At 39.0% G+C, this 13,794-nt stretch overlaps 1 protein-coding gene across 1 annotated transcript in view; it reads right to left on the bottom strand.

The window, feature by feature from the left end:
• The window catches only part of LOC103281954 (class II histocompatibility antigen, M beta 1 chain), a 28,130-nt gene extending 27,689 nt beyond the window's left edge, over positions 1–441 (bottom strand). Inside the window, exon 1 of the mRNA XM_062972845.1 lies at positions 147–441. Coding sequence (XP_062828915.1) covers positions 147–210 — 64 coding nt within the window. The 5' untranslated portion in view covers positions 211–441. The remainder of the gene's footprint in view (positions 1–146) is intronic.
• Positions 442–13,794: the final 13,353 nt, after the last annotated feature.

Raw genomic sequence — 13,794 nt, 5'->3', positions numbered from 1 at the left:
GACTCTACTGTATTATCATCTCCCCAGTTCTGCACCTCATGTATGAATGAAGGACTCTTATCATATAATAATAATAATAATAATAATAATAATAATAATAATAATAATAATAATAACAGTACTCCCCAAAAAAGTCCCTCCTTCACCTGCTTGGGAGTTGTAGTATCCCAGGGCCGCCCAGAGTGCCCACAGCGCCCGGGTGGCGCCCATCCTGGAGGAGAGGGTCTCACTCGCGTCCGCACTCTGGGTCGATCCCGGTTCTGCAAGCAGAACAACTCTCAATCCCGGGCAGAAATCCTTTGGAGGCAGGCAGGAAGGCAGGCAGCCAATGGGGAGGGGGAGCGCCTCCGCGTCATCAGTCGCCGGGTAGAACTCCGTCCAGAGTGGGATTGGGAAGGAAACACTTAGGCTGGAGCTGAGCTTCAGAAGGAAGGAAGGCAGGGAGGGATGATGATGATGATGATAAGCAATTAATAAAGATAATAATGATAATAATAAACAATGTATAATATTAAACAATTTTATAATAATAACAAGCAATTTATGGTAGTAATAATAATAATATTATAATAATGATGATGATGATGATGATAAGCAATTAATAAAGATAATAATGATAATAATAAACAATGTATAATAATAAACAATTTTATAATAATAACAAGCAATTTATGGTAGTAATAATAATAATATAATAATAATGATGATGATGATAAGCAATTAATAAAGATAATAATGATAATAATAAACAATGTATAATAATAAACAATTTTATAATAATAACAAGCAATTTATGGTATAATAATAATAAAATAATAATAATAATGATGATGATGATAATAATAAACAATGTATAATAATAAACAATTTTATAATAATAACAAGCAATTTATGGTAGTAATAATAATAATATAATAATAATAATAATGATGATGATGATAAGCAATTAATAAAGATAATAATGATAATAATAAACAATGTATAATAATAAACAATTTTATAATAATAACAAACAATTTATGGTAGTAATAATAATATAATAAATAAGCAATTAATAATGATAATAATGATAATAATAAACAATGTATAATAATAAACAATTTTATAATAATAACAAGCAATTTATGGTAGTAATAATAATATAATAATAATGATGATGATGATGATGATGATAAGCAATTAATAATGATAATAATGATAATAATAAACAATGTATAATATTAAACAATTTTATAATAATAACAAGCAATTTATGGTAGTAATAATAATATAATAATAATGATAATGATGATGATGATGATAAGCAATTAATAAAGATAATAATGATAATAATAAACAATGTATAATATTAAACAATTTTATAATAATAACAAGCAATTTATGGTAGTAATAATAATAATAATATAATAATGATGATGATGATGATGATAAGCAATTAATAAAGATAATAATGATAATAATAAACAATGTATAATAATAAACAATTTTATAATAATAACAAGCAATTTATGGTAATAATAATAATAAAATAATAATAATAATAATAATGATGATGATAATAATAAACAATGTATAATAATAAACAATTTTATAATAATAACAAGCAATTTATGGTAGTAATAATAATAATATAATAATAATAATAATGATGATGATGATAAGCAATTAATAAAGATAATAATGATAATAATAAACAATGTATAATAATAAACAATTTTATAATAATAACAAACAATTTATGGTAGTAATAATAATATAATAAATAAGCAATTAATAATGATAATAATGATAATAATAAACAATGTATAATAATAAACAATTTTATAATAATAACAAGCAATTTATGGTAGTAATAATAATATAATAATAATGATGATGATGATGATGATGATAAGCAATTAATAATGATAATAATGATAATAATAAACAATGTATAATAATAAACAATTTTATAATAATAACAAGCAATTTATGGTAGTAATAATAATATAATAATAATGATAATGATGATGATGATGATAAGCAATTAATAAAGATAATAATGATAATAATAAACAATGTATAATATTAAACAATTTTATAATAATAACAAGCAATTTATGGTAGTAATAATAATAATAATATAATAATGATGATGATGATGATGATAAGCAATTAATAAAGATAATAATGATAATAATAAACAATGTATAATAATAAACAATTTTATAATAATAACAAGCAATTTATGGTAATAATAATAATAAAATAATAATAATAATAATAATGATGATGATAATAATAAACAATGTATAATAATAAACAATTTTATAATAATAACAAGCAATTTATGGTAGTAATAATAATAATATAATAATAATAATAATGATGATGATGATAAGCAATTAATAAAGATAATAATGATAATAATAAACAATGTATAATAATAAACAATTTTATAATAATAACAAGCAATTTATGGTAGTAATAATAATAATATAATAATGATGATGATGATGATAAGCAATTAATAATGTTAATAATAATAATAATATTAATAATAATAATGTTAATAATAATAATAATATAATGATGATGATGATGATGATGATGATAAGCAATTAATAAAGATAATAATGATAATAATAAACAATGTATAATAATAAACAATTTTATAATAATAACAAGCAATTTATGGTAGTAATAATAATATAATAAATAAGCAATTAATAATGATAATAATGATAACAATAAACAATGTATAATAATAAACAATTTTATAATAATAACAAGCAATTTATGGTAGTAATAATAATATAATAAATAAGCAATTAATAATGATAATAATGATAATAATAAACAATGTATAATAATAAACAATTTTATAATAATAACAAGCAATTTATGGTAGTAATAATAATAATATAATAATAATGATGATGATGATGATGATAAGCAATTAATAATGATAATAATGATAATAATAAACAATGTATAATAATAAACAATTTTATAATAATAACAAGCAATTTATGGTAGTAATAATAATAAAATAATGATGATGATGATGATGATGATGATGATGATGATGATGATGATTACTCAGCCGCTATCAGGACCGAAAGATTGAACTTTCGTGTTTGGAAAGCCAGTATTTGGAAACAACAGACATTGACAAAATCACGATCTGCCAATTGCAAAAGGCCACCCTACTGGGATCTGCACACATCATCTGAAAATACATCACACAGTCCTACACACTTGGGAAGTGTTCGACTTGTGGTTTTGTGAAACGAAACCCAGCATATCTATCTTGTTTGCTGTGTCATAATAAAATAATAATAATAATACCACCAATAATAATAATAATAATAATAATAGGAGAAAATAGAAAAATATTTCCCTTTTACTGTAATGTAAACATTTAAACTGTTAAAGTGTTTGAATTGTTTCTAAGTCTTTCTTTTTGATGATTTTTAACCAATTTGTATGTCTAATTCTATTTTATTAAATGCTAGTTTGGCTCCCCAGCATTGCCCAGGGTATTAGAAGAAGTCGTGTTTTTTATTTTCCAATGGGTGAACTACAACTCCCATCATGCCAGGTGAACCCCCTGAAACTCCATCAATACTTAAAGTTTTTCCTGTTGGGCAAATGGGCTCTGGATGCATCATGGGTGGGGTTCAGTGTGCTCTCCGGCTGCAGGGTGAACTACAACTCCCACCACGGTGGGTCAGTCCGTCAAATTCCTCCAGTACGTTCAGTTGTTCATGGGGGTTCTGTGTGCCAAGTTAGATCCAAGTCCATCTTTGGTGGGGTTCAGAGTGCTCTTGGATTGCAGGCGAACTATACATCCCAGTACCTACAGCTCACAAATCTCAAGGCCAGTTACACCCCAAATCTACCTGTATTCAAATTTGGGCATATTGGGTATGCGTGCCAAATTTGGTGCAGATCCATCGTTGTTTGCGTTCACACTGCTCTCTGTGTGTAGGCAAACTAAAATTCCTATAAATCAAGGTGAATTTCTCCCAAAGCCCACCTGCATTTTTTGTCAGTCATGGGGATTCTGTGTGCCAAGTTAGGTCCAGGTCCATCGTTGATGGAGAACAAAGTGTTCTTAGATTGTAGGTGAACTATATATCTGCGATGTCCCCTGAACCCTTGGGCCGTGATCCTGCCTCCATTGTGGACCAAAGTGACGAAGAAATGGGGTTTGTGCCGATTCAGCAAGATTCTGCCCCGTTCCAGATGTTCCCTATTGACAATTCTAGTCCACAGCTCATTAAAAAGGCCCTTGAAACGGAGCCTTCTCCCACCAGTTCCCCTCCCTTTGATAGACGGACGTTTTGGGAAACTAGTAGGTTTGAGAAAGCTGGCAGGAGAAGGAGCGCGTGATTAGCAGCTAGAGAATCTGCTAATTAACCTGTTTTCCCCTGAGAGTTCTCAGGGAGGATCGCATCTGGTTGAAGATGTTGTTTTAGCTCTTTTCCCTTGGGAAAAGAGCATTTGGACACCTGCTCTGTGGAAAGATTTGAAGTTCCTTAAAAGTTCTGTGCGCTGGCTAGCCAGCGCGGAGTCAACATGTCAGTTGAAGGAATAACTTCGCTTCCAGCCAAGTGTGGACCGCGTTTGAGTCCACTACCTTCCAGCCTAGCCGTGCCTTGTCTAGCCGTGTTTCCTTGCCTTGCCTTGCCGTGATTTCAGCCTTGCCTTGTCGTGCTGTGAATCCAGCCTTGTCTTCAATTCCTCGCCTTGGACTTGCTTTTGAACTCTAGTAAAAGACTTGGACGTTTCCCCACTCAAACTGCTTGGAAGTTTGAGTGTGTTTCGGTTTTTTGGATTACAAACTTTAAACTCTAATATTAGACATTGGACAATATATTATTGGACTATATTCGACCTTTCCTAAAAGGCCTATTGATGAACTTTATCTTCTGCTTGTTTTTGTTTTATTTCTTCAATTCTTTAATAAAGATATTAGATTGTTTATTGGCCTCGGTGTATTGGTTTCCAGTGCTCTCGCAGTCAGGGGTGTCACAATATCCCAGTACCTACAGCTCCAAAATGTCAAGGGCAATACCCCCCAAATCTCTCCAGTATGTTTTATTGGTCATGGGGGTTCTGTGTGCCAAATATGGCCCAGATCCATTTGTCAATGGGGGTCACAGAGCTGTGTCTTGATGCAGGGTGAACTACAACTTCCACCATGTGGAGTCAGTCCCCCAGTATGTCCAATCACTGCTCAGTTCTGCTCTGTTTGTTATACAGAGTTGAAAAGAATAGGAAAGGGTTAAGGGAGAGGCAGTGGGCAGAGTCATGCAAATAGAGAGAGAAAGGAACCCTGGGATGCCTGCCTGCGGTGGAGGAAACACGTCAAATCTAGTGTGAAACGGTCCCCGAATGAGAGCGTTTCTTGGGTGGTGGGCCGTAGTGTTTGGGGAGGACATGGGCAGGGGTCTTGGGCTACATGTTCATGGCGCTCGCTGTAACCTGCAATGTTCCTTGGAGGGAGCACGGTGGGTTGTAGATGTTTGTGGAGGTGGGAGCTTGTCTGCGTAAGTGGACACCTCCACCACATATACACATACACATTTTCACTTTTATTATGCGTATAAATCAGTGTTTCTCCAACCTGGGGGTCGGGACTGTTTATTTATTATTTATTTACAGCATTTATATTCTGCCCTTCTCACCCCAAAGGGGACTCAGGGCGGATCACATCACGCATACAAGGCAAACATTCAATGCCTCAACATAGAACAAAGACAGAGACAAACGCAGCTCCGAGCCGGCCTCGAACTCATGACCTCCCGGTCAGAGTGATCTATTGCAGCTGACTGCTTTATCAGCCTGCACCACAGCCCGGGCTAATGTGGGATTTGTGTATTGATAGTGTTTAAATGCAATTTGTGCCATGCTTGTATTGCAACTGATTGCATCATCCAGAATGTACCATAGTGTGGAAAGAGTTAATTGCCAAGAAGCTATGAGGACCTTGATGTGTGGCTGGAACTAGGGAGTATCCAGACACAAGTGTTTGTGCAAACTGATTGCGTCAGTTCAGTTGAGCTCTATCTGCCTAGAGTTTGAGTCAAGTTCTGTTGGAGAACAGAACAGTCCTGTGTTCGTCTGTCATCTGCAAGTCTGTTTGTGTTGATTACTGCTGCATACAGTCAAACTTTGTAAATCGTTTTACCAACGTTTCTCTGAGTGTCTCTTCGTTCTGCGTTCCACTGCTTCCATCCAACTACTGCTGCACTGCAAATACTCTGACAGGGACCCCGGGGAGGGAGGTTGTGAAGGGGGTTTCAGAGGTGTCACCAAGAGATTAAAACGGACTATAAAGAACAACAATTCCTTATTATTGTCATTCAGGCAGGAAGTAGCCAGGCTTTGAAGCTGCAAGGATATTCAATGCTAATCAAGATGGTCAGTTGCAACATTCCCACTTGCCTCAAACAGACAAAGAGTTCTTTCTTTCTCCCACCTTGGATTGTCTGAAGATATATAAACCCCACTTGCCTAGTTTCCAACAGACTTCACAATCTCTGGGCAAAGAGTGTGGCAAAAGGTCAGGAGAGAATGCTTCTGGAACATGGCCAGTCAGCCCAGAAAACTCACAGCAACCCAATAATAATTCTGTTTCATAAGAGCTACATAACCATCCTATTTAAGAACAGCAATAACACTAATGATACTATTCATGAGAGCTACATAATCATCAGAATCATAATATCATAATATTTCTATTTTGTGAGAGTTACATCACTGTCATAACCATAACAGCAATAATATAAACAATAATTATATTTCTGGTTTAATGTCCATCAGCTTCGTTGAAAAATGCAAGATGGGGGGCTCCTGAAAGAGCAGCCTGGCAGACATGCCAAACATTGGGTTGTTGTGTGTTTTCCGGGCTGTATGGCCATGTTCCAGAAGCATTCTCTCCTGATGTTTCACCCACATCTATGGCAGGCATCCTCTGGATGCCTGCCATAGATGTGGGTGAAACATCAGGAGAGAATGCTTCTGGAACATGGCCATACAGCCTGGAAAACACACAACAACTCTGTGATCCCGGCCATGAAAGCCTTTGACAACACAATGCCAATCACTGAGTCATTCAATGTCTTTTTCCGCGAGAACATTGTTCTGACACTTCTGGCCATACAAACAAGGGATGCATTAAAATCACGCCTTGGCAGGGAAGATGGGGTTGGTTTTAATGCAACCAAATTAATTGCAGGCTCAGAAAGTAGAATCTCATTTGCAGACCTTCTCTCCCACCTCTGCCCTTTCTTCTTGACTCAAAACGCTTCCTCTTCTAAGAAGCCACAGGCGGTCCCTTCCTCTTTGGCTGTTTTGGGGGCTTCCTTGATTTGCTTCCACTCCGCTTCATTTCAAAACGATGGGTTTCTTAGTATTGCTGCTTCAATCTTTGTTCTGTGGTTTCTTAATACATGTATTTTTGTGGTCCTTTGTATTTTGATTGTGTTATATGGGTAATAAGTAGCAGTCATTATTATTATTATTATTATTATTATTATTATGACACAGCAAACAAGATAGATATGCTGGATTTCATATCACAAAATCACAAGTCGAACACTTCCCAAGTGTCTAGGACTGTGTGATGTATTTGTGGATATTATTATTATTATTATTATTATTATTATTATTATTTTATTATGACACAGCAAACAAGATAGATATGCTGGATTCCGTATCACAAAATCACAAGTCGAACACTTCCCAAGTGTCTAGGACTGTGTGATGTATTTTCGGATGATGCGTGCAGATCCCAGTAGGGTGGCCTTTTGCAGTTGACAGGTCATAATTTTGTCAATATGTATTATAGTTTTTGAATGTCGCCTGAGATGTTTTGGCATGACACCCAGTGTGCAGTGTTTTGTGGTGCCAGCTGTCAGCTCTAGTTTGTAGTGCGGCTTTCTTGTACTGATTCTTTGTCTGCTGTGCTTTGAGGAGTTTCTGATTTTTGACTTCAATCAAAGCAGGTTCTTCATTTTCCTTTACATATTCTGCCAGGGCATGTTCTTCTTCTTTGACTGCTTGTTTTACTTGTAAGAGTCCTCTGCTACCAGATATTATTATTATTATTATTATTATTATTATTATTATTATTATTATTATGTTGTATGACACAGCAAATAAGATAGACATGCTGGATTTCGTTTCTCAAAACCACAAGTCGAACACTTCCCAAGTGTCTAGGACTGTGTGATGTATTTTCGGATGATGCGTGCAGATCCTAGTAGGGTGGCCTTTTGCAGTTGACAGATCATAATTTTGTCAATGTCTATTGTTTCCAAATGCCGGCTGAGATCTTTTGGCACGGCACCCAGTGTGCCCATCACCACCGGGACCACCTGCACTGGTTTCTGCCAGAGTCTTTGAAGTTCAGTCTTGAGGTCCTGATCACGGCTGAGTTTTTCCTGTTGTTTTTCGTCAATACGACTGTCACCTGGGATGGCAACATCAATGATCCAAATCTTTTTCTTTTCCACAACTGTGATGTCTGGTGTGTTGTGTTCCAGAACTTTGTTAGTCTGGATTCGGAAGTCCCACAGTATCTTTGCGTGCTCATTTTCCAATACTTTTGCAGGTTTGTGATCCCACCAGTTCTTTGCTGCTGGCAGGTGGTACTTGAGACATACGTTCTAATGGATCATTTGGGCCACAGAGTTGTGCCTCTGTTTGTAGTCTGTCTGTGCGATATTCTTACAGCAGCTGAGGAGATGATCCATGGTTTTGTCGGTTTCCTTGCACAGTCTGCATTTTGGGTCATCAGCTGATTTTTTATCTTGGCCTTAATTGCCTTTGTCCTGATGTCTTGCTCCTGGGCTGCAAGGATCAGGCCTTCTGTCTCCTTCTTCAGGGTCCCATTCGTGAGCCAGAGCCAGGTCTTCTCTTTATCAGCTTTTCCTTTAATTTTGTCAAGGAACTTTCCATGCAATGTTTTGTTGTGCCAGCTGTCAGCTCTAGTTTGTAGTGCGGTTTTCTTGTACTGATTCTTTGTCTGCTGTGCTTTGAGGAGTTTCTGATTTTTGACTTCAATCAAAGCAGGTTCTTCATTTTCCTTTACATATTCTGCCAGGGCATGTTCTTCTTCTTTGACTGCTTGTTTGACTTGTGAGAGTCCTCTGCCACCATATGTTGTTGTTGTTATTATTATTATTATTTTCAATGTAATGTTATGTATTGGGGTTTTCTGCTGGTTTCCCACTCCAAAGGGGACTCCTCGAGGACAATTATTCCGCCCCAGAATCTCACCCTTCAAAGACATAAAGGCCTTATTGAGGCTCATGCCAACTTAAGGGAAAGTAGGGAGCACTCTGTACATGTTCAGAGGCATCGAGTCGGCTGTTCCCCTGTCCTACGGAAAACTGGATTTGGCATAGGAAGGGTGTGTTGTTGAAGGAAGGCTTTCACGGCTGGAATCACTGGGTTGCTGTGAGTTTCCGGGCTGTCTGGCCATGTTCAAGAAGCATTTCCTCCTGACGTTTCACCCTCATCTATGGCAGGCATCCTCAGAGGTTGTGAGCTCTGTTGGAAACTAGGCAAGTGGGGTTTATATACATTGATGTGGAATGATTTCCAGGGTGGGAGAAAGAACTCTTGTCTATTTGAGGCACGTGTGAATGTTACAATTGGCCACCTTGATTAGCATTGAATGGCCTTGCAGCTTCAAAGCCTGGCTGCTTCCTGCCTGGGGGAATCCTTTGTTGGGAGGTGTTCGCTGGCCCTGATTGTCTCCTGTCTGAAATTTTCTGACCGTTGTTCTTTATTTACTGGAAGGGTGCATCTACACTGTGAACACTAATGCAGTTGAGCGCTCCTTGAACTTTAATGGCTCAGTGCGATGGGGTCCTGGGAGTTGTAGTCTGGCCCTCCTCAGTGGGGAAGGCAGAATATCCTGCAAAATGGCAGTTCCCAGGACAATAATAATAATAATCTTTATTTATTTTGGGGACTTTTCAATGGCAGCACCACATAGAGCCCATTACAGTAGTCTAAATGGGATGTAACCAAGGCGTGGACCACCGTGGCCAAGTCCAGCCATGACCAAGGATACCATGGGGTTGAGCCATTGAAGTTCGAGGGGGGCCAAACCGTCTTCAAGTCTCTTTGGGTGACCCATGGTTTTCCCATAGGCTTTCCTCAGGCAGGGGGTCCTTGGGAAGGGCTTTGCTGCCCCTTCCTCTGGAATACAGCCTGGAGAGCTTTTCTGGCCTCCCATCCAGGGACCAACCAGGGCTGGCCCTGCTTAGCTTCCCAGATCACACCAGACCTGGTGCCTTGAGGGGATTAAGGCCGGTCCTAGGTAGGGTTTTCTGAGGCAGAGATCCTCAGAGAGGCGCCTGGAAGTCATTGGCGGACTCCCATCCAAGTCCCATCCAGGGCTGGCCCTGCTTAGCTTCCAGGTTCCGGTGGGAAAGGGGGCCCTTAGGGCAGGCACGGGCAAACTTGGGCCCTCCAGGTGTTTTGGACTTCAACTCCCACAATTCCTAACCGCCGGTAGGCGGTTAGGAATTGTGGGAGTTGCAGTCCAAAACACCTGGAGGGCCCAGGTTTGCCCGTGCCTGCTTTAGTGACACATATTGTTTTGTTCTTATGAAGAGCAGATTGTTTTAATTAAAGGTATTATCATTGATCTCTGCCCGTCTCCTCTTTCACGGCAGATCTGTCAGCTACGCCGATGGAGAAAAACAGGGAGTTGTGTAAGAATGAGGACAAGCGGATGAAACTGGAGAGATTTGATCTTGACACTTAATCCGGAGAAGACAGACCAGGGAACAGGGATCCAACCTGAAGATACCTGAAGGTCCTCCTGGACTGAGACCCAGGGAAAAAGGCATGAGTTTTCTGCCTAATGGCAGCTCAGATAAGGTTGCTCGGCTGGTAGAAGAAGACCTCCGAGAAGAGGTGGATGGGTCCTTCTGTGGGGCAGAGAAGAAGCCAGGTGGTCATCCGTCACCACAGCCCAACACCCATCATCATTTCATAGGCTATCACACATGGCTGAGTATGATGGCTTCCCAAGTGTAGGGTCTTGGCGGTGGGTCCGTAGGTGACTATAGAGACCTATTCTTGATCTGCATGTTCTTCAATTAAGCCCATCATTGAATTTCTTTTTCTGTACAACAACATTCCGTTTTCCGTTCTTGAGTTGAGTGTATAGTCCCTACTTTGGGAGAACTTCTAACTGGGCTCAGACTCAAAACAGACCTGCAACATCAGAGGCAAATTTCAGGCAAAAATGGGCATGATTAAAAACAAAGATGGCAGGGGCCTATCAGAAGCTGAAGAGATCAAGAATAGGTGGTGAGAATATACAGAAGATCTGTTTAGGAAGGATAATAATATAGAGGATAGCATTGATGGTGTGGTGAGTGAATTAGAACCAGACATCCTGAGGAGTGAGGTTGAATGGGCCTTAAGAAGCACTGCTAACAACAAGGCAGCAGGAGACGACGGGATCCCAGCTGAAGAGATCAAGCTGAAGAGAAGGTGACGAGAATATACAGAAGATCTGTTTAGGAAGGATAATAATATAGAGGATGGATGTGACGGTGTGGTGAGTGAATTAGAACCAGACATCCTGAGGAGTGAGGTTGAATGGGCCTTAAGAAGCACTGCTAACAACAAGGCAGCAGGAGACGACGGGATCCCAGCTGAAGAGATCAAGCTGAAGAGAAGGTGACGAGAATATACAGAAGATCTGTTTAGGAAGGATAATAATATAGAGGATGGATTTGACGGTGTGGTGAGTGAATTAGAACCAGACATCCTGAGGAGTGAGGTTGAATGGGCCATAAGAAGCATTGCTAACATCAAGGCAGCAGGAGACGACAGGATCCCAGCTGAAGAGATCAAGCTGAAGAGAAGGTGACGAGAATATACAGAAGATCTGTTTAGGAAGGATAATAATATAGAGGATAGCTTTGACGGTGTGGTGAGTGAATTAGAACCAGACATCCTGAGGAGTGAGGTTGAATGGGCCTTAAGAAGCATTGCTAACATCAAGGCAGCAGGAGACGACAGGATCCCAGCTGAAGAGATCAAGCTGAAGAGAAGGTGACGAGAATATACAGAAGATCTGTTTAGGAAGGATAATAATATAGAGGATAGCTTTGACGGTGTGGTGAGTGAATTAGAACCAGACATCCTGAGGAGTGAGGTTGAATGGGCCTTAAGAAGCATTGCTAACATCAAGGCAGCAGGAGACGACAGGATCCCAGCTGAAGAGATCAAGCTGAAGAGAAGGTGACGAGAATATACAGAAGATCTGTTTAGGAAGGATAATAATATAGAGGATAGCTTTGACGGTGTGGTGAGTGAATTAGAACCAGACATCCTGAGGAGTGAGGTTGAATGGGCCTTAAGAAGCATTGCTAACATCAAGGCAGCAGGAGACGACAGGATCCCAGCTGAAGAGATCAAGCTGAAGAGAAGGTGACGAGAATATACAGAAGATCTGTTTAGGAAGGATAATAATATAGAGGATGGATTTGACGGTGTGGTGAGTGAATTAGAACCAGACATCCTGAGGAGTGAGGTTGAATGGGCCATAAGAAGCATTGCTAACATCAAGGCAGCAGGAGACGACAGGATCCCAGCTGAAGAGATCAAGCTGAAGAGAAGGTGACGAGAATATACAGAAGATCTGTTTAGGAAGGATAATAATATAGAGGATAGCTTTGACGGTGTGGTGAGTGAATTAGAACCAGACATCCTGAGGAGTGAGGTTGAATGGGCCTTAAGAAGCATTGCTAACATCAAGGCAGCAGGAGACGACAGGATCCCAGCTGAAGAGATCAAGCTGAAGAGAAGGTGACGAGAATATACAGAAGACCTGTTTAGGAAGGATAATAATATAGAGGATGGATTTGACGGTGTGGTGAGTGAATTAGAACCAGACATCCTGAGGAGTGAGGTTGAATGGGCCTTAAGAAGCATTGCTAACATCAAGGCAGCAGGAGACGACAGGATCCCAGCTGAAGAGATCAAGCTGAAGACAAGGTGACGAGAATATACAGAAGATCTGTTTAGGAAGGATAATAATATAGAGGATAGCTTTGACGGTGTGGTGAGTGAATTAGAACCAGACATCCTGAGGAGTGAGGTTGAATGGGCCATAAGAAGCATTGCTAACATCAAGGCAGCAGGAGACGACAGGATCCCAGCTGAAGAGATCAAGCTGAAGACAAGGTGACGAGAATATACAGAAGACCTGTTTAGGAAGGATAATAATATAGAGGATAGCTTTGACGGTGTGGTGAGTGAATTAGAACCAGACATCCTGAGGAGTGAGGTTGAATGGGCCTTAAGAAGCATTGCTAACATCAAGGCAGCAGGAGACGACAGGATCCCAGCTGAAGAGATCAAGCTGAAGACAAGGTGACGAGAATATACAGAAGATCTGTATAGGCTTTTCCTTAATCCCTCCTCATTATCCAACATATTCACTTGTCCAAGGTTCTGCCGGCCCATTTAGCTTGGATAAGAGACTCTACTGTACATATATTAGTATTATATATTACTATGCTGTTCTAAACGACTATATTGCAATATTGTTAGCAATATTACATGCAATATACAATTATTATATGGTATTATTATCAGTATTATATCGTATTAGGATTCTATGTGTGGCCTAGTTTGAGCAGTCACTCTCATGTGTTTGTTCAGCAGCAACAGCAGTGGCCAAAGAGACACTGCAGCAAAGCATACCGCGCATGCGCACCTCCTCTGCCTGCCGCCTCCCCCACTCCCTCCCCCGCACATTGACGC

The sequence above is a fragment of the Anolis carolinensis genome, chromosome 2, assembly GCF_035594765.1.
Source record: "Anolis carolinensis isolate JA03-04 chromosome 2, rAnoCar3.1.pri, whole genome shotgun sequence".
Taxonomy (NCBI): Eukaryota; Metazoa; Chordata; class Lepidosauria; order Squamata; family Dactyloidae; genus Anolis; species Anolis carolinensis.
This window is presented reverse-complemented; position numbering and strand designations above follow the sequence as displayed.